The following is a 22,354-nucleotide window of genomic DNA, read 5'->3' on the forward strand; positions in this document are numbered from 1 at the left end:
GAAAAATCCCGCATGACCTTGTAGTATAGATCGTTTTCACGTGTCGTCATCAATTTCCGGTCGCCATATTGGTGTACCTCGATAGCGTGACTATGCAAAAACATGTGTGTAACAATCATGCCATGACTAGCGAAGTGCTCTGAATAATATGGAATATGTTGCCGGCGAAAAGGAAAAAAAAGAGTTTAGCGAAAATTTATCTTCAATACCTCTATCTGAGTATGCCAAGAAGCTGGAAACTCGAGTGAAACGGCGTTATCTTGATAAAATTTCGTCGATTGGAATCGACCCCGTGTTAGTTGACAGCAACCTTTTTGAGCCGGACTGTTTACCTCCAGTAGAATCTACAGATCTGCTATTTTATCTCGTCCTAGAAACAAGTTTCTACACAAACCAACAGTTTAAAGCTTTTCGTAGTCTGGAAGCTTATAATCAGATGGTCTCCGGATTTATTGCAAGCGTAGAAGGCCACATCATTTCTGACAAGTTTGTTGTTGTCGCGAAGGTGAGACATTCTCAGCGAATGAACGATGCTCTGATCCCAGTATGGATAATCACAGAAAAACAGGGGAACATAATTTCTTGTCACTGTTTAGGTTGTAAAGCGGGTCTTGGTGAGTCGTGTTCTCACGTAGCTAGCGTACTATTTTACCTAGAAGCCTGGACGAAAATAAACGGCAAGTTATCCTGTACCCAAGTAAAGTGCACGTGGATTTTGCCAACCTACGTGAAACAAGTTGATTATGCTAGAGTACGAGATATCAATTTTACTTCTGCACGAAAAATGAAGACGGACTTAGAGAAAAAAATCGATTATCATAACGATATTCCCAGTCAAAGCAAGTCAACACAAGTTTTAGGAACATTTAAGTCTTCTTCAAAAGAATGCAAAGCTCCTACAGAACCGGAAATGGATGCTTTCTACGCGGAAATCAACAAGAGTCAAAACAAGGCCGTGGTTCTAAGCTTGATTTCTCCATACTCAAGTAGCTTTGTGCTGAAAAGCAGATCTGTTCCAACAGTAAATGATCTTTGTAAAAAGGAATACTTAGATCTATCATATCCAGAGCTTATAAAGGTCTGTCAAGGCATAAAGATTGAAATTTCAAAAAATCACATAGAACAAATTGAGAGAGATACCTTAAAACAGTCAAAAGGACATAACTTTTTCAAACACAGAGCTGGAAGAATTGGAGCTTCTCAAAGTAAGGCTGCATGCCACTCAGATCCTGCTTTGCCCTCCCTGTCTCTAATACAATCAATTTGTTACCCAGAGCTAGCCAAGTTTACTACTAAAGCCACTGTTCATGGTTGTAAACATGAGGAAGATGCTATCAAGGCCTATGAACAAATAATGAAAGGGAAGCACACCAATTTCAAGGTTCAGAAGTGTGGTCTGTTTATCAATGAAGCTTATCCATATATACATGCGACACCTGACTTCTTATGTTCTTGTGACTGTTGTGGAGAAGGATGTGGGGAGGTGAAATGCCCTTTTTGCATTGAGGACTGTGACTTTAATAGCTATCTATCAAAGTCATCATGTTGTCTACTAAAAGATAACAATGAAATGTTTACCCTTAAGCATGATCACCAGTATTACTATCAAGTTCAGCAGCAGCTGTTTACTTTACACAAAGATTACTGTGACTTTGTTGTATGTGCATTTGGAGATGATGGGAGTACGACACTTGTCCAGCCGAGAATATTCCCAGACAAAGAACACTGGGAAATTGCATTGCCAAAGCTCACCACTTTTTGGAGAACCTGTGTCTTACCTGAAGTGCTTGGAAAATGGTCCACTAGAAGGCATACTTCAAAAAGAAGTGAGCCAACAGCAAGTGGGGCTATTTGCTTTTGTAGAACTGCCCAAGATAGATCATGTGTCTGTTGTGCCAACCCCATGTGCCCAATCAGTACATTTCATCTTTCATGCTTGGGACTGACAACCACATCCAAAACATGGTACTGCCCAAATTGCAGATTGTTACCTGAATTCAAAAACTCTAAAGGCAAGTCCCAATCAAGCAAGAAAAAAATAGCATCTTCTAAAGCCTTGGCCCTGGATGATATCTGTATATGCAAGAGCAAGGCAAAGAATACAGATAAGCTTATTGAGTGCCATAACCCTGTGTGCAAAAATGGAACATTTTTTCACTTGGCCTGTTTAAGCCTTAAACGTATGCCAAACAATGCTAATTCCACATGGTCATGCCCAGATTGTAAAAAGAATCAAGCACAATCTAATAAGAAAAAAGGAAGTGGAAGTGTCAACTTTGTCAAACAAATCCAAGGAACCAACAGCAGTGTGAGTGACAAACAAAAGCCACTTGGAAAGCTTACACAGTCAGAGTTTGACCTTATTGCATCTCCAACAGGATGGTTAGACTGTTCTGTGATCCAAGAAGCACATGTACTGCTTATGAAAGTCAACAGCAATGTAAGTGGTTTCCAAAGACCAACCCTTGGTCCTGTCAGACAGTTCAATGTTGTTACTGGTGATTTCATTCAGATAGTGCATTTGAATAACAATCACTGGGCATGCTTAACATCTATTGGCTGTCTTCCTGGGTATGTTAACCTGTTAGACAGCATGACATCACCAATTTCGCAAGAGATAATTGAGCTCACGAAGAATTTGCTTGGTCCAAATTTCAAGAATATCACTCATATACCTGTACAGCAACAGCAAAATGGGAGTGATTGTGGTGTGTTTGCCATTGCATATGCCACATGCCTAGCCTATGGTAAAACTCCAGTTGTGAAGTTCATCATTCCAAGGATGCGGCCACATTTGCTGAGTTGTCTTAAAGCTGGTCATTTGACACTTTTCCCTACCACTTGAACTTCTTGAGGCATTTATTTTGGAATAAAAATTATTGCCTATTTCTTTAATTTCATGAGACATTTATCTCTAAAGGTTTAACTATAAGAGTTAATTATGAAATACAATGACCTAAAAAAGTTAGTGTTCATGCTATTAGAAAATTTCAAAAAAGCATATGTACATGTTATGATACTTAATCATATACAAAGATTTCTAAAGATAGATTGTGTTGGAGTTGCGATGAAAGTGTGCATGCCTAATTCAAACTTTCACATGCCTACATGTATTTCACATTTCCATCACAACTTCAGTGATCCGCCTTAGCTTGACCACATTAGTTTTATCCCACGAAAACATATTGATAAAATTTTCAATAAAACTCAGCCCTCCATACTCAACTGAAACACGCTGTATGTTAACATTTTAAAAAGTATTGTGTAGTAATGCATCAGGGGTAATAGTAACATTTGCTGCATTAATTTACAGAGAAATGATTGTGAGCCCCAATTCTCATTCAAAACATGTTACATTGTCTACGAACAATGGCTCACAATATATTTCTCTGGTTTTAATCAATCAAATGCAACTATTCCAGGGCACAAGTTTACAAGAGCAGCACATACATTAATTATACGGTCAATCATTGGTTTTGAATCTTCGTTGGAATCATTAGGGTTGCACTGAAGGAAATCTATGGGTAGAATGCCAGAAAATATTGTGTACTTTCGCCGAAGAAGTCCAATGACTCTCTCCACATGAATACGTACATTAGCAATGCCACGTGTTTGCTCCACATCAACAGGATCAAGTTGGTCTTTTCCCCTGGTGAACGCAGGGATGGCAAGCTGTGCACGGTGAAACATTAGGCTTTCTTGAATAGTGAAGCCTCTGTCTGCAAGGACTAGATCTCCAGGTACTAGCATCTTCATTAAACCACAGTTCTCTGTCAGGAACTTGTCAGAAGTTCTTCCTCCCCAGGCTTTTGAAACAAAGGAGATACTTCCTTGTGGTGAAATGCCAATGAGTATTTTCACTGTATTGTGGTGCTTATAAGAAGAAAAAGTTTGTGCACGGGCATAAAGGTTTGAAGGTCTGTTAATAAAGACCTCAAAACAGTCAATGATAACAGTGGTTTTGTTACCAAAGGAAAAGTGAAAACTTTGGGGCATGGTACGGTGCAAATCTTCCCTTTCTGGCCAGTGGATTAATGGTTGTAATCTTATATCCAAAGCTACCATCCAGGAAGAAAAAATTCTTGAGACTGTAGATAAAGACACCGAAAATCGATAGCTTAGATCTTGAAATGGCATGTTAAGTTTGAGTTTCATCAGTGTCATGGCAAATTCTTGAAACTGTGTCAGGCTTTGAGTCCTTCGGTTTACGTGTGGTGAAACGTGTTTAAAAACTGTGTTTAATATATCAAAAGAGGGTAATCCAGTGTAGAAGGAGACTTTGTCATCATTATTTTCAAAGTCATAACAGTCAAATGGCTTATTATCGTCCAGCTTAAGAGACTCGAAAAGATATTCAAACTCATCGGTTTGTGTACCTGCTTGGGAGATTTTTGCTTCCTCTGTCTGAGTGGCAGCATCCTTTTGTTCTGAATCATCTTCTTCTGGTGTACAGAAGTCAATATTCAAAACTTCAGTACCTGGTTCATTCAGTTTCTTTCGCTTTGCCAACAGCTCTTCGTCACTAGTGTGTTCAGTGTCAAACGGCAAAGACCTCTTTTGCTCGCGATTTCTCGCTCTCTCGCTTCTCTTTGCCGCTGTTTCCAGATTTGAACGCTGCTTTTTCTTGTGTCCTAATTGAAGAGTTGGAACCCAGTCTATGTTGTATTTATCCCAAGGTTTCGCAGCCCTTCCACTTACGAAGTGTTTGCCACATACTCGATCATTCTCGATAATCGCCTCCGTCAGATCATCTCGGCTTATAGCTGTGATCCACCTCGATCGCCTTTCTTCTGACAAATATTTAGCTTCTTCCCCTTGACTAGTAACGATAGAAGGTACTCTTGCAAAATAAACTCCTTTATCTCTTCCACTTTTCGATGCGCAGCCAACAATCATACATAAAACCATCTTCACACTCAAGACGCTCTTGGTTTGTTTACACTTTTGGTACACCAATATGGCGGCTAGCAACGGTTGTCAAGTGATTTGGTCACGTGCGTGAAAACGATCTATTAATAGCTTGTGTGTCAGAGTATCATATTCTTGTTTTGTCCGCCATGATGACCGCGCGACACTGGGCAGCTAAAGCATATAGCCATTCTTGTGCTAACACGTGCTGAAGTAAATAAACCAAATTCCTATATTAAAAACCTGTAACATCAACCTCCTTTTACTATCGACCACCTCTTTTTGTTCTTAAATTTCTTTAGCTTTGAAATTTTAATACGATTTTAATAAAAAGAAAGTAGATTTCCTAGTCAACTAAGGAGAAAAAAATTCCCTAAATTTTCCCTGGCTCCTAACTTCAAGAAGTCCCCCACCTACAGGCAAGAAGATGAAAGAGCAATTTGCGTTTCCGGGTATATTGAAAATAATGAAAATAAGGATTCAACGATTACCCTTATAAAATTTGATGTCTTTTATTGCAATATTTTTTTTCATTCATAGGGAGCCCATCAGATCAGGGCGACAGTATTCTAACCATTTGCAAATATTTTCAACGTAAATTCAGCCCTTTCACTCAAATGCGTTAAACCCCCCATTTCTTTAGACAAAGATGTCACTAAGACTCGTAGTTTATACAATTAAATATATTATGCGCAACATTGCTGAAAATCTTGATCATAAGGCAGACTGATGCGCGGCACAGTTATAGATGTGGGGGGAAAAAACATGTGTCTCACGGTACAAAGAGCCTGACGTTAGAGCAGTTCTCGCATGACTGTGAATAGCTCAGTGCCGTAAGCGTGCCGTACTGTGATGTTTTCTAGAATTTTAACTGGCCGATTTTCATCTCCCCCAATTTGATTTGTCTGACCGTGCCGTGACCTTGGCGTGACCGTGTCTGTGACCCTTTCACAGTCATACGAAAACTGGCTTTCTGAAGGATGCGCAGTGGTCTTGCGACTCTCAAGTGGATTTTTCATTCAAACGATGTGATTGGATGGATTGTAATTCTTTAGCTTTTGATTGGTTTAGAATTAAGGAAAGCCATTTAATTGTGCTACTGTTGCGCACAACAAAAGCGCGAGTCAAACTCTGCAACTGCTTTACGCAACGTCACAGAAGTAAAATCTAGATCTACTCCTGCTTGCGACCTGTCGTTTTCAGCCAATTAATTACAACTTTAAGGCTGAGGATCGAGCTTTCTTTCAAACATTTTTGTTGCAGGAATAGTTGGTACGCGTGACAAGCCTCGACGTGACAGCTTGCACCGTGTTGTTATCGCCACTGCATTTTATGATACAACACGCAAAACAGGTTTAATTCTTTTCTTTATCTGTAATTTGTCCTCGAATCAGACTTAATTCATACATATAATACATACACTTAGGCGTTCAATAATATTCTCTTGAAAAACCAAATAATTTGATCACGGGTCTTTACAAAAATACCACGTCGTCATAGCAACAAATTTTGATTGACAGCTCTTCTGGGTGGATCAAGTAAGATTCTGATTAAAAAGTCCAATTTTCAATCAAATAATATTTGACATCTATGATCCTCGATTCCACATATTATACTCTTACAATCTCGTGTGTTTTAGAATGTAGCGAGCCTGCCTTGGTGTTTACTAGGGTAATTGCTTATATGGTTAGACTAGATTGACGTTTATTAAGGAGGACATCGATGAGTCGGAGGCGAGCTTTGATTTGCTGTGGGTCAAAAAGAACGTTGGAAATTAATTCTGAAGTCCTAGAAAATCTGCTTGACGCACATGCAGAGGAGAAAGGGGGGGAGATAAGTGGCATAGTCCAGAAACGTGCGCAACTGTTTTGCATTAACTCCCATGACAAAGGAAAAGGTATTATGCACGAGTACTGTACAGCTTGGTGTGACGTCGTAAGCAGATGTTCTAGAGTTGCAAGCAACTGCACGACCTTAAGCAATACAGGACGTCATCTGCGAAATAGGCTAAGAGTGATATAGCAATTCCTACTGAATTCCATAACAAAACTGCTCTGCTGTTTTGTAAAATATGGATAAAATATTTTGTCCTTACTTTGTATTCACGATAATAATCTTCCATTTCTCCTCTTTCATCCTTTTGTACTCTCCTGAAACAAAGATTTACATTGGTAAATATATTACGACTGAACGTGCATACGATCTGCAAGCGTGTTGCAGTTTAACCGACAGAACATGATGGTTGTTACAAACCTTCCCGTTCTTTCAAGAAAGTCGTCCTCAAATTTCTTGAGTTTTTTCCGCAACATCTTTTTCTCTCGTTTAGCCAGTTCGACTTGCCTTTGGAGTTCCTCACTGCAGAGAATAGTAAATACATTGACTCAGTATTTCTTGGCACACAGGCGTAACATGCATGGTATGATTAACGAATCGAAGTCAGTTTTCTATGGGTCTGTACGTAACTGTAATCGAACATGAAATGACGTCAAAAATCATCCAAACTCAAGTGGAACCACGAGCGCAGCGAAGGCTTGTTAACATTTCTAAAATGCGAAATATTTACAAGCTAGTCTAAAGCTTAATTTTGCTTCCACAGATGAAGTGAAATGAAAGTTCCAAAGAGGAAGGATACAAAATGAGAGAAAAGGGAAGGGAATGAAATCCTGGAGAAATGGAGTTAGAGAAAAGGAAGAGAAAGGGCACGAAAATGGAAAGCAAAACAGTGTAAGAGAAGAAAAGACGGTTTACAGCCCTTCTAGCTCCTCTGTGTGTGCCTTATCAACACGTGATCAGTAGAACCAACAGAAGAGAAACAGTTTACAGCCAACTTACTGTGACATTTGGTGTAGTTTTGTGTCTCTTTCCTTGTTATCATCAAGGTTATCTTGTGAGCCCCCAAAGTCATCACCATCATCAAGATCATCACCTACTCCTATTTTATTGTCAGACCATTTCTTGGGAGACGCCTGAAAAATGCCAAGAAATTTCAATAAACAAAATTGCTATGGGAATATTGATAATGACTAGTGGTTACTAGTTGCGAACACCGTGTAATAAATATGTAACAACGTCAGACATTTCGGATGTTAATCCTTTGTCGGTGTAAGAGGAGTTTTGTAGTATACGCAAAGACCATATAATAAGAAGTGTGAACATGAAATGTCTTTTGTTAGGAAGTGTGATCATCCTTGGTGAGCGAAGTCTTGAGAATCTGTGCGGAAGTCATCTTCAGAGTCCAGTGAGAATTTGAACGAAAGACGATATCTATTTCCTTCTACAGTCGTACTTTCAAAAAGGTAAGGAGACCAGAACACATGTCATTTGCAGCCAGTCTGTTCAATGTTGGATACACGAAGTACTTGTTATATGTACCTTTGATACTGGGGAGGATAGCAGGGATTTTCGGAGTAACGTTGGTGTAGCAAATAACTGTTCTTCACTGCCAAAATCTGTGAAAATAAAAATATAGGTTTAGGTTTGTACGATGAATTAGCATTAGATCTAGCATTACAAAGAGAGTACGTTTATAATACAGGTTTAGGTTTGTATGATGGATTGGTATTCATTGCAGGGGAATAGCGATGTCTCCATTACAGTGGGGGGCAATGCACCATTTTCCCACTAAATCCACAGGAATTCCGCATAAAAAATTTTGGTGCCGAAAGCAAAAACGTTTTTGGGACGGAAGGGGGTGGGAGGCGCATGTGAGTAGAGTTTGTCAGGTCTCTCCCTTGATTGGTGGGTTCTTCTCTGTGTTCTCCAGTTTTCCTCCCTCGGCAATCTAAATTAAAGATTTGTTTTGGGTTTTTTTACTTCTTACCTTCTTGTTCTGTTACTGTATCTTGATCACTTCTTTCATCACCAGATCTAACAACACACACACAAACACAACAGATTATCACAGCAATGTCTACCATACACCACAACCTGACTGATTCACTATCATCATGATTACAAACAAGTTATCAATAAGAGCTTACTTTGACTGATCTTCTTTTGTATTTTGCTGAAAAAAGAACCAACAAAACAAAAATGAATGGATGGATAGATGGGATGATCAAATGAGCAAATGAACGAATGAACAAACAAGTGAACAAATGGGTACGATTTAGCTGTCCCAAAAAGAACCAATAAAACAAAAATAAATGAATAGATGAAGGGGATGACCAAATTAGCAAATGAACGAATGAACGAACAAGTGAACAAATGGGTACGATTTAGCTGTCCCATATTTTCTTTATGATACTTAAATGGGTTCTTGTAGGTTGGTTTGGGCCTTATCTTTTCAATCATCTTCATCATCACAAAAACTTTTGCTGCTGTAACTGCAATCTGCTGGCTTCCATTGACATCAGATAGCAGTTTTAACTGAAGGAACTACCGCCATTACTGATGAGATGAGACTGTGACAGAATTCAAAGTCAAAATCCTATTGTTTCCCATATTTTCTTTTTATTTTCACCTTTTCTCCCATTTTCTTGTTCATCTTTCATCCCAATTTCTAATTGAACTGATCCTAATTACTACTTACAGTCCTTGAGATGTTAAGTTTTCTTTTAATCATACGATATCTATCATACAGTGGCCTCATGATATCCTTATCCTTTTTAGAGGTCTTGAAAAACAATAGAATATAAAAAATAACTTTAATGTTTAGTGAAATGATAATTGTTGGGAAGTACAGAAGGAGTGCGCTGTTATGTGCAGCCTTCCCTCCGCTGTGGTAATAGTTATATCCCTGGACTTGCTATCATATGTGAGTAGAGTTGTTGTTGGTTCTCTCGTGTGCTTCAAGGGTCCTTCCTCAGCAAAATTATTTTCTAAATTTCGATTTCACCACAGAATGCAAGTCATGGTGTTGTTAGCCAACAGCTATTAAAGTGCTACGCTCACAACACAAGGATAATGTTTTCTACTCACAGGTCTGCCGAAGACACTCTCATGCTGTAACAAGGCTTTTTGCACAGAAAGCTTTTCATCTTGAAGCTGCTCCATTGTTAATGACTATAAAAAATATTCAGTAAATGAATGTTAAATATGGAAAATTACGAAAGAATGGGAATGCATTGGATCAAGAATGGTATCTTAAACATCCCTTGGGGAGGTGAGTTGGGCATGTTTAGTTTAGACCCAGGGGGTACCCCTAAAAGGAACGACTTTATATTAGAATTTTTTTATTTCAATCTTGTTTGTTCAATAAAGAAAATAAATAATAAATGACCCTAAGAGGTAAGAAGCCATGTTACATAACTGACTTTTGAGCCGGAACCCCTAAAAGGGTTACACAGCAAATATTCTCAACCTTAAGAGGGGTACCGATCACCCCTAACACTTAGACCCCCCCCCCCCCCCCCCCAGGAGTTTAGATACCTGTAAATCCTCATTCCTGCCAGCAGATTTTCTCTTGTCTTGTAGTTTTCTTAGAATATTATCTAAAGACTGCTGTACAGATGCTGGCGTTGTGGTCAGGAGTGGTTCTACTAAAAAAAAGAACAAAAAAGTATTGCAATCAATGTTTGAATTATTCTTTAAGTTTAAATGAAATAACATAATTGATAAATAGATAAAGGGTTCAATGGATCATCACAGTCACCATCATTACAATTATGAATAATTATCATCACCATCACCACCATCATGATCATCATTATGATCATCATTATCATCACCATATAAAATAATCATTATCACCTTTATTACCACCACTATGATTAATTTCATCACAGCCATATATTCAGGTAGGCTGTTTATTTACATAAAGCACAAATTATTTTATACATAGCACATTCTAGGGAAGAATTGAGATCAAAAGTTTAATATGTAAAAAATAAAAATATATATGACATAGAGAAGAGGAGAAAGGAGGAGAGTGAGGAAGAGAGGGAGTATTGAGTAGAAGAGAGAATCAAATCAAGGTAGTACCGGTGCTAGTGATGGGTTCCTGCTTGAAGGGTGGTGCGGTATCATTAAGCCTTTCTGATTCTTCTAAGGAATTATTAACATTTAAATAAGATTAAAAATAAAATAAAAAACTCATTCATGCAATATCATTATACTAGGGCAAGACTAAAGTTAATTAACTATTTAGTTTATCTTTAAATCGAATGCTCATGTTTGCAATCACATCAATAGATCAATAGATTGAGCACACGATGGCTTCAAAATGAGGAGACTTTTGCAGATGGAGGAAAAACTAAAAACAGGGCAGCTGATCATTCACAAAACTTCAATAGGAAAAGAAAAACTTCCTTGGATTTCCAAAGTTTAAGTTTTGTATTGACCATTTGTAACCCTGTGAAGGAACTTGGAGGATGCCCACACAATAACAATGGTGGATTCAGTGAGTGAATGATTGAGCTATGCATTACTTTAGCATATAATAGATATGATAAGGCAGCCTCTGGTATGTATGATAATATATAATAAAGTATATTTCTTGAAACATCTGCATTTTACATTACTTGTTTTCACCATTTAAAGTATTGTTAAATCTTTTTTTACCTTTGGCTTTTTCTTTCAGTTCTAAAATACAGAGAGAGAAAATCATTAGGCAAAGTATGGTATGAATGAAATGATAGTGGGTTGGGTGGATTGGATGGGATGGGTGAATGGATGGATGGATGGGATGGGTGGGTGAATGGTTAGATGGGATGGGATGGATGGGTGAATGGATGGGTAGATGGATGGGATGGGTGGATGGGATGTTTGGGATGGAGTGGATGGGTGGATAGATGGGATTGGATGGAATGGATGGGTGGATGGATGCACAGATGTATGGATATATTGATGGGATTGATAGATTGATTTAGTGAATTAACGATGGATTGGATGGGACAGTTAAATGAATGTATGGGACAGAATGGGAATTATATATGAGTTTAGATGGGAAAGGATGGAATGGCTGGAATAGCTGAATGTATGAAAGGAATGGAATGAATGGTTCAATAATGAAATAGAACAAGAACATACATTGATAGAAATATGGAAAGACGAAAGAAATAATGTAGAGAACGTGGGATGGGATAAAATAGGTTGATAAGCATGGTGCTGGAGGACTGCTCACCTTTAAGTTGTTTTCTGTAGCAAGTAAGATCACCAAGATGTTTTTTAATGGGAGCTTTTTCAGTCTGACTAGGCTATAACAATAAACCATAATATTATCAATATTTTGTCAGATAAAGAAAACAAAGTTAATAGTATATATTACATATTTTACTGTACCCTTCGTCCATATTCTGCTTCAAAACCTTCTTCAAATTCTCTGATCTTTTTCTTGAGTTCTGAAAATGAATTTATTATTTTCATTTTGACAATAAATGTATGAAGCACTGTATAGCAGTATGTGGTGTATATTGTTTCCTAAACACTGGAATAGACTCTTTTCTAAATTATATTGGATACATAAATTACAATTAAAAAAAAGGAATTTGTGCCGTTTCTTTCGTATTTCACATCCAACATTTTCTTCAAAGGAGTCTATTACACTTGCAAGGCTATCCACAAGAGGATGAATATTGATACTAGTCGTATTGATTACTTACGGTGAATATTTCTTGAAATCTGCTTCACTGAGAGATCACCCTTGGGAGATATGTCCAACCTACTAAAGAAATGACAAGTACTAAGAGAAAGAGGCCCTAGCACACCTGACTTGTTCTAACTATGAGTCTTAGATGAAGTCCTGTAGATTGATGATATATTGCATGTTTTTTTATTTAACAATTATTCGCCGAAGGCGGAGTGAATATCGGGGAATAATAACTGAAGTGAAGTTGAGGTTATCATTCCTGATATTCACTGAGCCTGAGGTGAATATTTGTTATAGCATAATAAACAGGTGATTCTTTTAAAAAAAGAAGATAAAAGACAGTTTTAAGATTAGGAACAGCAGCAAAGTGGCTGGCCGCCATTTTGGATTATCGCTGGAGGTGATTATTGTGTGATAATCTGAGTTTCTCGACCAATCAGCAAGCGAGATTTTCAATAATCGCCTGTGTATTTATACTTTTCATCAAAAATTAAAAAACAAACTATGAGTTTATATACAACTGCAGTGTTAATGATTTACCAGTGATTATGCTCGTATCACATAACCGTAATCGGATAGTTTGATTTGGGTGATAAGTTGATGTAGCGTGTCGAAGGAAAGTTAAACTAAGAAAGAAGCTCCTTAGAATATTAACTAATTTGCTATCCGGCCAAGTAGCACAGAGGTATGTAACTCATTATATTTAGTTCTCCTACAAGAAATTATCAATATTATTCTTCAGCATAAACTGCCTATAGTCGACTGAGCATTCATTTCTAAGTATCGCTAGACCACGTGTTGCATAATCATTCCCTAATCAAGCACATTTTTCTATTTGTAAGCGGTTTTAACTAATACAGATATACCTTATTGTATTTTACCCAGTCTTTACGTGATTCTAATAAATGCAGTGATTGAATGATGGAATCTCAGTAAGTGATTTGCTGTTCTAACACGGCCGACCCGGGGAAACTCGAAAGATTGCCCCAGCCGTAACAGTAAAGACTCTATGGCTACAGTGCATCTGAAGGTATGTCAAATTTTGATTTAAACACCGAGGAAATCGATGAAAACACGCAAAGAGAAAAGAAAATGACAGAGAAGGGCACAGCCTTTAGATTGGACTTGCTAGATCGTGATCGAATTACGGCCCAAAGAAATTGGCGCAAACAGTTTAATATAGTGAATGGATTGCTAGCAGACTCAGAGGATGTCAACCGGCTTCTTAGTGAAAGGGGTCTGTTGGAAGCAAAAATGGAGATTCTCGCCGGCGCGAATGAAAGGCTAGAAGAGGCTTTAGACGTAACAGAAAGACGCGTAGCGAGCGAGAAATTTGAGACGATCGACCAACAGCACTCTGATCTCCTAAAAGAAGTAAACAAAAGGTTAAGCGATTTAAAAAGGCTAAATGAAGACGAAAGATCTTCGATCTCGGGCTCATCTCGCAGCTCGAGATCAACTCGTTCTAGTAAATCCAGCAATTCCGCGTTTGCAAGAAAGGCCGAGATGGCTGGCATGATCGCGAGACTCGGCGCAGAGTTAAAATTTCAAGACTTAGAAGCACAAAGAGCCGACGCGCTAAGAAAACAAGAGGCTGAGATGACGAAGTTTCGAATTGCTAAGAATCTAGCGCTTGCGAAGGCCGAAATGAACGCGATTGCCAAGGTACAAGAAGCAGAGCTAGGATTAGTCGACGGCGCATTTGATTTGCCTAAAGAAGATGACATAGAGAAAGATTTAAACAAATATTTGAGTATGCAACTTGACTCCATCAAAGAAGCCCCGCAACACGATCCTGTCATGCAATCTACGCATCATGCAGCCAACATATCAGAACCCCATATCCATGCAAAAGAATCTAAGTCGACTAAGTCGGAAAACCTTGGTTTCGAATCCAAATCTAAGTCAGAAAATCTTGATTTCGAGTCCAAGTATAAGACAGATCCAGAGCTAAAAAGTTATTCGAAACCTTCGAACTCGTCTGTAAATCCTTTCACCTCAACTCGCGTCATAGGCACACCATTTGACAACTATCCGTCAACACATTTGAACACACGGAACCCATTTGATCCACCAACGGATTTATTTGACGATGTCGACGCATCGCAGTTCGTGTCTTACCGAGAAACAAACGTGCATAGTAGTACACCAAGCTCGAATAATGATAACGCCCTCTGCAGATTGGCAGATTTGTTGTCCGAAAGACGCAACATAGATAGTCTTCCCCTTCCGGAACCGGAAATCTTCAGAGGCAGTATGTTCCATTATCCTAATTGGCTTAAATCCTTTGAGACTATAATAGAAAGCCGAATAGAAAGTCCAGCTCAACGGCTGTATTATCTTGGAAAATACACCGCGGGGGAAGCCAAAGAAGCGATTAGCGGTCTCCTATGTTTGGATAGCAAGGACGCGTACCTTCAGGCAAAGGGTATACTAGCATATCGGTACGGGAACCCCTTCCTTGTGGCTGACGCATACAGAAAGAAACTAAGTGATTGGCCGAAAATCCCTCCAAACGATGGAGTTAGTTTGCGGAAATTTTCCGATTTTTTATTCCATTGCTTGGCCGCAATGCAGAACGTTAAGTATCTAAAGGTGCTAAACGATCCGGAAGAAAACCAAAAAATGGCCAAGAAACTTCCAAGATACTTAGTAGATCGCTGGAGTCGAGAGGTAGATAGATGGATTAGCGGCGAACGAAGCGGCGTTTTGCTTCCCTTTGAAAGAGAGAATGAGATGGGATACCCACCATTCGCCGAGTTCTGCAATTTTATATCGCGCGAGGCAAGGATCGCATGCAATCCGGTAATCTCCAATAAAATCTTCAAAGAAGAAGAAAGTAAGAAAGAGGAAATAGCCAAACCTGTCAGAGTAGGAAGGATCTACAATCAGAGATCCCTCTTCACAGATTCCGCTGAAGTAAAGCGAGAAAATTCAGGATCCAAAAAGGACGACTCGAAGCAAGAAAGGTCAGTGCAGTGTGCGTCGTGCAAGGGACCACATAACCTAGACGACTGCAAGGCGTTCCTAAAGCTATCAGCTAAAGAGAGAGTAAGCTTCGTACGCGCGAAGGGACTCTGTCTCGGGTGCCTAAGATGGGGTCACATGCGAAAGGATTGCAGAAGGAGAGCAGTATGCAAGAGTTGCCACGGCTTCCATCCGACGTCCTTGCACGACGGTACGTTCGTTCCAAAGAAGGAATTGAAAGAGAACTCTGATCAAGAAATAGAGGTTAAGGAGGTTTCATCGAAATGTACGAAGATCAGTGACCAGAAACAAGACGACTGTGCCGCCCATTCCCTGATCGTTCCTGTATGGATACATCACAGCGACAATCCGTCCCAGGAAGTACTTGTATACGCTCTCTTAGACGACCAGTCAGACGGCTGTTTCATCAAGAATGACGTCGTTGAAAGAATGGCAGTGAAGGGAGTCCAAGTGAAGCTCAAATTGTCAACGGTACTTGCGGAACGTCTCATTGATTGTCAGAAGGTGAACGGTCTGGTGGTACGAGGCCTAAACGAAAGTGAGATCATCCCACTACCCGGAACGTATTCAAGAGAAATCATTCCAGCGAGAAGAGGACAGATTCCTCGACCAGAAACAGCTCGAAAGTGGCCACACCTGGAGCGTATAGCTGATCAACTGATGCCACACAGAAGCGACGTGGAAATCGGGTTGCTGATCGGTCTAAACTGCGCACGCGCAATCAAGCCAAGAGAAGTCATTCCGGGCAAGGACGATGAACCTTATGCGAAGAAGACTGCGCTAGGATGGGGAGTGATAGGCATAGTAGATCCTGACTGCAAGGATGTCCACGAGAAGTGCGGCTGCCATCGCATACTCGCCAGGGAGGTTGTAGGAGAGACCAAGAAACCACTTCACTTCTCCATGCGTACTCAAACAAAGGAAATAATGACACCATTTCAAGTTTCGAAGATGTTCGAACTTGACTTTGATGAATCACAAGACGAAGAGCGGACACTCTCTTACAATGACCGCAAGTTCATGCAAAGGATGAAAGATGGAATTAACCAAAGAGAGGATGGCCATTATGAAATTCCTCTACCCTTCAAAGATGATAGAATTAATCTGCCGAACAGAGAGTTAGCCGTAATCAGACTGATGAGGTTGAAAGGGAGGCTTGAAAAGGACGAAACCTACCGCAAGCATTACCAAGAATTCATGAAGGAGATGCTCAGTAAAGGTTATGCAGAAAAAGTTCCCCAGTCAAAGGAGAGCGGCGATGATGGTCAAGTGTGGTACATCCCGCATCACGGCGTCTATCACCCCCAGAAGAAGGATAAAATCAGAGTTGTCTTTGATGGCAGTGCGGAATACAAGGGCGAGTCACTCAACAGACATCTGCTTCAGGGACCGGACCTCACGAACAACCTCTCAGGAGTTCTGTGCCGATTCAGGAAAGAACCGGTAGCACTAATGTGTGACATCGAAGGAATGTTCCACCAAGTGAAGGTAAACGTCGAACATAGAAACTTTCTTAGGTTCCTCTGGTGGGAGGACGGTGATACGAACAATCCTTTGACAGAGTACAGGATGACAGTTCACCTTTTCGGAGCGGTCTCCTCACCTGGCTGTTCGAATTTTGCCTTGAAATCAACAGCCGACGACTACGAGATCGAGTTTGGCAAGGAAGCAGCAGAGTTCATTAGGAATGATTTCTATGTAGACGATGGGTTAAAGTCCGTTCCAACCATTGCGCAAGCCATCGCTCTTATTGAGAACACGAAGGCACTCTGCCAGAGGGGTGGCTTCAACCTGCACAAGTTCCTATCGAACAGTAAAGCAGTTATAGAATCAATCCCAATTGAGTCACGCGCGAAAGGTTTAAAGAATCTTGACATAACCAAGGACCTGTTGCCCATCGAGAGAGCCCTGGGAGTGCAATGGTGTATAGAGTCGGATCAGCTGCAGTTCAAGATCGAACTGAAGGACAGGCCATTGACGAGAAGAGGAATATTAGCAACGGTAAGCTCTATTTACGACCCCCTGGGCATGGTAGCTCCCTTTGTTCTTGTGGGCAAAAGGATACTCCAAGACCTTACCAGAGACAATGTTGGATGGGACGATAAAGTACCAGAGTCAATCAGACCTCGTTGGGAGAAGTGGAGGAGCGAGCTGCATCGCCTGGCCGAATTAAAGATTCCTAGATGCTACAAACCTGAAGGCTTTGGAGAGTGCAAGACCGTCGAGATGCACAACTTCTCCGATGCAAGCACCAACGGCTATGGCCAGTGCTCCTACCTTAGAATGGTGAACGATCGTGACGAGATACATTGCGCCCTGGTAATGGCAAAGGCTAGAGTGACACCACTCAGACCTATAACAGTGCCTCGCCTAGAACTCACGGCAGCATTGGTATCCGCCAAGGTTAGCGGCTTTCTGAAGAAAGAGTTGAAATACGAAGAAATAGCAGAAGTGTTCTGGACGGACAGTAAAGTCGTTCTTGGTTATATATCCAACGATGCAAGGCGTTTTCACACGTTCGTGGCAAACCGCGTTCAGCAAATTCGTGAACGCGCCTCGCCTCACCAATGGAAGTACGTGGAAACAAGCATGAATCCGGCTGACGACGCTTCCAGAGGTCTTAGTGCTCAAGAGCTGATCGAGAGCAAACGATGGTGGAATGGCCCAAGCTTCCTTTGGCACCCAATCAAAGAGTCCCAGACTTTATCAGAAACCTTCACAGTTATCAACCACAGCGATCCAGAAGTGAAGAAAGTCACAGCCTTAGCAACGCACTCAAAAGAATACCCAACAATATTAGAGCGTGTCAAGTACTTTTCAGATGGGTATCGCGCCAAGAGAGCTATTGTGATATGCAAGAAATTTGTGCAGAAGCTAGCCTGGACGATAAACGCACGCAAGGAAAGGGTGGATCCCTATAAAAGTCGAAGAGACGGAACGTCAACAAGGGAAAGAGTTCAGTTCGATGTGCAAGACCTACAACAAGCGGAAACTCTGATCCTGAAGGCTGTCCAGAGCCAATCCTTTCCTGAAGAAATGAGAGCTCTAAAAGCCCTGGGACGTCCAGCAGAAAAGATTGTGAAATCTAGCTCTCTTCTCCGTCTGAGTCCGTTTCTTGACGAAAACCAGGTTCTCCGCGTTGGTGGCAGAATCGGATTGGCCGACCTTCCCTTCCAAGTGAAACATCCCGTTATCCTCCCAAAGAAATGTCACGTGACAGGTCTAGTAATCCGCCACTATCATCAGAGAGCCCACCAAGGCAAGGCAAGAACACTAGCAGACATACGCGCTGCTGGCTTGTGGATTATTGATGGAAGCTCAGCAGTGGGACACTACATCTCCAAATGCGTCGCATGTCAAAGGCTGAGAGGCGCCACTCAGAAACAGAAAATGAGTGATCTTCCTAAAGACAGACTGGAAGAAGCTCCACCTTTCACATACAGTGCGGTGGACTACTTTGGCCCCTGGTACATAAAGGAAGGAAGACGTGAGCTGAAAAGGTACGGAGTCCTATTCACCTGCATGGCCTCACGTGCGGTTCACATAGAAACAGCAGCATCGCTGACAACAGATTCCTTCATCAACGCCTACCGAAGGTTTACCGGACGGCGTGGACCAGTGCGCCAATTAAGATCGGATCAAGGAACGAACTTTGTGGGTGCTAGAAATGAGCTTGACGCAGCCATGAAGGAAATGGACCAAGATGCCATAAAGAGAGAGCTGATAAAGACCAACTGCGATTGGATACAGTTTAAGATGAATGTCCCGCACGCAAGCCACATGGGCGGCGTGTGGGAAAGGCAGATTCGCAGCGTGAGAAGCGTGCTAACAGCTCTGCTACAGACTCATGGAAAGCAACTCGATGATGAATCCTTGAGGACACTGATGATCGAAGCAGAAGCGATAGTAAACAGCCGCCCCCTCACTACCAACGGTCTCACAGAACCAGATTCCTTAGATGCATTAACGCCGAGTCACTTGCTGACCATGAAGACTACGATAGTAATGCCTCCACCGGGAGATTTCCAGAGGGCGGACCTATACTCAAGAAAAAGATGGCGCAGAGTCCAACACCTAACCAATGAGTTCTGGCAACGTTGGAGAAGATGTTACTTACAGTCTCTGCAAGAACGACAAAAGTGGTTGCGCCCCCGAAAGAATCTGTCAGTGGATGACATCGTAATACTGAAGGATGCGGACAACCCGAGATCTAAGTGGCAGCTCGCACGCATTGTACAGCCATATAAAGACGAAGACGGCTACGTCCGCAAAGTCAAGATTGCTGTCTCCTCTCCTCACCTCGATTCCTCAGGAAGAAGAACCGGCTCCAAGATGACATACTTAGAAAGGCCGATCCACAAGCTTGTTCTGCTCCTGAGAAGCGATGACAACTAATAAATGAGAGACCAGGGAGTCCCAGCCAAGGAGCCATATAACGTGAATATCCAAGTTGAACACTGAATATTGAACATTTTTTAGTAATACATATATATATATAGTTTGTTTTGTTTGGGGTAAATTGTAATCACAATTTAGGGGAGCCATGTTAATGATTTACCAGTGATTATGCTCGTATCACATAACCGTAATCGGATAGTTTGATTTGGGTGATAAGTTGATGTAGCGTGTCGAAGGAAAGTTAAACTAAGAAAGAAGCTCCTTAGAATATTAACTAATTTGCTATCCGGCCAAGTAGCACAGAGGTATGTAATTCATTATATTTAGTTCTCCTACAAGAAATTATCAATATTATTCTTCAGCATAAACTGCCTATAGTCGACTGAGCATTCATTTCTAAGTATCGCTAGACCACGTGTTGCATAATCATTCCCTAATCAAGCACATTTTTCTATTTGTAAGCGGTTTTAACTAATACAGATATACCTTATTGTATTTTACCCAGTCTTTACGTGATTCTAATAAATGCAGTGATTGAATGATGGAATCTCAGTAAGTGATTTGCTGTTCTAACACGGCCGACCCGGGGAAACTCGAAAGATTGCCCCAGCCGTAACATGCAGCATCTACTGAACCTCATGAATTGGCACTCTCTTCATGTACCTTAATATGTAATAGGACGTTTGCATGATAGCGTCATTGACCTCTACTACCAGACTCCCTTGCACACTTTCTTTTGTTCAGTTAATTAGCATCAATTGTCTTAATATTCTCACGAGGGAATACAAATTTAAATAAAAAAGAAAATTTGCAAAGTATTATGGTAGTGGGAGTCAAATGACGCCATCATGCAAGGTCCTATTTGAAACATTATTATACCTGAAATATTATTAAATTCCATCTACCTGATTAACTTTTCCGGGGCCAGGGGGAAGCAAAACTTACCTTCTTTCGGACCAGAAAGGTTCAACATGGTCATGAGGAGGGGAGGGGGGACATTCAGTGGGATAACTGCTGAAATAAATGTGTTTGTGGCCACTAGTCAGACAAATACACACAATATGATAAACACAACACAAAATCAATGACAATGATAAAATAACCAAATGATTAGCATTACACCAATTCATAGTCAACTTTGCATGCAAAAAGAACATCTTTCATGGAGCAGGGTTGGAATTTCAAGGGGTTGCAAGGGTCTAGAAGTTCCAGAAAATATCTATACCTCCCCCAAAGAAGAAGTTTCCAAGGGGTGGGGAGGGTCTGGAGAGGGTATATTGTATAGTTCCAGAAAATATCCATACCTCCCTTATAGAAGGAGTTTCCAAGGGGTGGGGAGGGTTTGAGGAAGGTATATTGTGTAGTACCAGAAAATGTCCATACCTCACCCAAAGAAGAAGTTTCCAAGGGTAGGGGAGGGTCTGGAGAGGGTATATCGCATAGTTCCAGAAAATATTCATACCTCCCCCCACAGAAGGAATTTCCAAGGGGTGGGGAGGGTCTGGAGAGGGTATATTATGTAGTTCCAGAAAATATCCATACCTCCCCCCATAGAAGGAATTTCCAAGGGGTGGGGAGGGTCTGAGGAGGGTTTATTGCATAGGTGTGAGGAGGTTCCATAAGAAGACTAAGAATTGGATATCAAATCAAATAAAAAAAAATGAAGTGATTAAAACAAGTGAATGAGACAAAGTGAGTGAGGATGACTGAGATTGAAAGAATGCAAGATAAGCAATAAGATACAAGCATTACAGCATGACAGTCGGCAACATGCAGCTGTTATCACTAACACCTGGACATTAGCAGGACGTGAAGCAGAGTTTTAATCGATAGTAGTTACCAGTATATTGAAAAACAAACCCTTGGGTTAGAGTAACTGTATAAAAGAAAAACTAGAGGGATTTCTACCTAAGTTGAAAATGCCAAAGTAAACAAACAAAAAACCAAAAACGAATAAATAAATGAATATAAATATAAATATAAACATAAATTTAAATTTAAATAAATAAATTAATTAATTAATCACATAAAAATCTTAAATTATTTTTTGTGTGTGAGTGCATTAGGAACTGACCTCTTAGTATCAATAGTAAGTGGTCTTGATCGAGGTGATAACAGTGCTTCATCTGAACCAACGCTACAAATACCAGACATTGATCACAACACATTCATGCAAACAAACTAAACAGTCTGTCTTTACTAGTTAATGCATCTTACAGTACATCTCAATTGGCTGTGTAACTAATAGACCTTTCAGCTTCAAAGGTCCATCTGTCACTCCCTTGAGTATGTTTTCTTTATTTACATTAAAACTATTTGAAATATATCTCACTCAGACAAAGAGTCTTATTATTCTCAAGGGCATGGTATACTCCGGCACAGACCTTTTCTGAGAGTGCAAACATGGTGCATCATGCTCTAGAGTTCAAATATAACTATAACTTTTAGGCAACCAAATACGAGCAAGAAGAAAGAAAGAGAGAATGAAAGAAAGAGAGAATGAAAGAAAGACGTTTAGGAAGAAAGTTATGT

The 22,354-nt window shown here is 40.5% G+C and overlaps 4 protein-coding genes across 31 annotated transcripts in view; 2 read left to right on the forward strand and 2 right to left on the reverse strand.

Annotated features, from left to right (window-relative positions):
- Window positions 1–148: 148 nt before the first annotated feature.
- Window positions 149–3,231, forward strand: LOC148914057 (uncharacterized). The gene has a single exon (XM_089040088.1). The coding sequence runs from the start codon at window positions 149–151 to the stop codon at window positions 2,843–2,845; it is 2,697 nt and encodes an 898-aa protein (XP_088896214.1). The 3' UTR covers window positions 2,846–3,231.
- On the reverse strand, window positions 2,871–5,091 carry LOC148914058 (uncharacterized). Its single transcript, XM_089040108.1, has one exon. The coding sequence runs from the start codon at window positions 4,906–4,908 to the stop codon at window positions 3,400–3,402; it is 1,509 nt and encodes a 502-aa protein (XP_088896234.1). The 5' UTR covers window positions 4,909–5,091; the 3' UTR covers window positions 2,871–3,399.
- Window positions 5,092–5,401: 310 nt separating this feature from the next.
- Window positions 5,402–22,354, reverse strand: part of LOC116301839 (protein FAM13A) — a 30,702-nt gene continuing 13,749 nt past the window's right edge. For 7 of the 28 annotated variants that reach the window (XM_089040248.1, XM_089040145.1, XM_089040241.1 and 4 more), the window contains exons 25-41: window positions 21,897–21,959; window positions 20,768–20,836; window positions 12,450–12,511; window positions 12,130–12,188; window positions 11,972–12,044; window positions 11,410–11,430; window positions 10,831–10,893; window positions 10,279–10,388; window positions 9,829–9,912; window positions 9,440–9,523; window positions 8,889–8,914; window positions 8,729–8,775; window positions 8,281–8,357; window positions 7,741–7,874; window positions 7,162–7,263; window positions 7,004–7,058; window positions 5,402–6,656 (exon numbers count right to left, since the gene is read on the reverse strand). In XM_089040248.1, the coding sequence (XP_088896374.1) occupies window positions 6,588–6,656; window positions 7,004–7,058; window positions 7,162–7,263; window positions 7,741–7,874; window positions 8,281–8,357; window positions 8,729–8,775; window positions 8,889–8,914; window positions 9,440–9,523; window positions 9,829–9,912; window positions 10,279–10,388; window positions 10,831–10,893; window positions 11,410–11,430; window positions 11,972–12,044; window positions 12,130–12,188; window positions 12,450–12,511; window positions 20,768–20,836; window positions 21,897–21,959 (1,198 nt within the window). In that variant the 3' untranslated portion in view covers window positions 5,402–6,587. The remainder of the gene's footprint in view (window positions 6,657–7,003; window positions 7,059–7,161; window positions 7,264–7,740; window positions 7,875–8,280; window positions 8,358–8,728; window positions 8,776–8,888; window positions 8,915–9,439; window positions 9,524–9,828; window positions 9,913–10,278; window positions 10,389–10,830; window positions 10,894–11,409; window positions 11,431–11,971; window positions 12,045–12,129; window positions 12,189–12,449; window positions 12,512–20,767; window positions 20,837–21,896; window positions 21,960–22,354) is intronic. The other 21 variants (XM_089040231.1, XM_089040208.1, XM_089040182.1 and 18 more) reach the window with 12 other exon arrangements.
- On the forward strand, window positions 16,541–20,434 carry LOC148914059 (uncharacterized). The gene is made up of 2 exons (XM_089040116.1): window positions 16,541–20,127; window positions 20,328–20,434. The coding sequence occupies exon 1, from the start codon at window positions 16,562–16,564 to the stop codon at window positions 19,817–19,819; it is 3,258 nt and encodes a 1,085-aa protein (XP_088896242.1). The 5' UTR covers window positions 16,541–16,561; the 3' UTR covers window positions 19,820–20,127; window positions 20,328–20,434.

This window comes from Actinia tenebrosa, unplaced genomic scaffold (genome assembly GCF_029948245.1).
Source record: "Actinia tenebrosa isolate PJP-AT-01 unplaced genomic scaffold, QUT_ActTen_1.0 PGA_scaffold0__85_contigs__length_37466705, whole genome shotgun sequence".
Classification (NCBI taxonomy): domain Eukaryota; kingdom Metazoa; phylum Cnidaria; class Anthozoa; order Actiniaria; family Actiniidae; genus Actinia; species Actinia tenebrosa.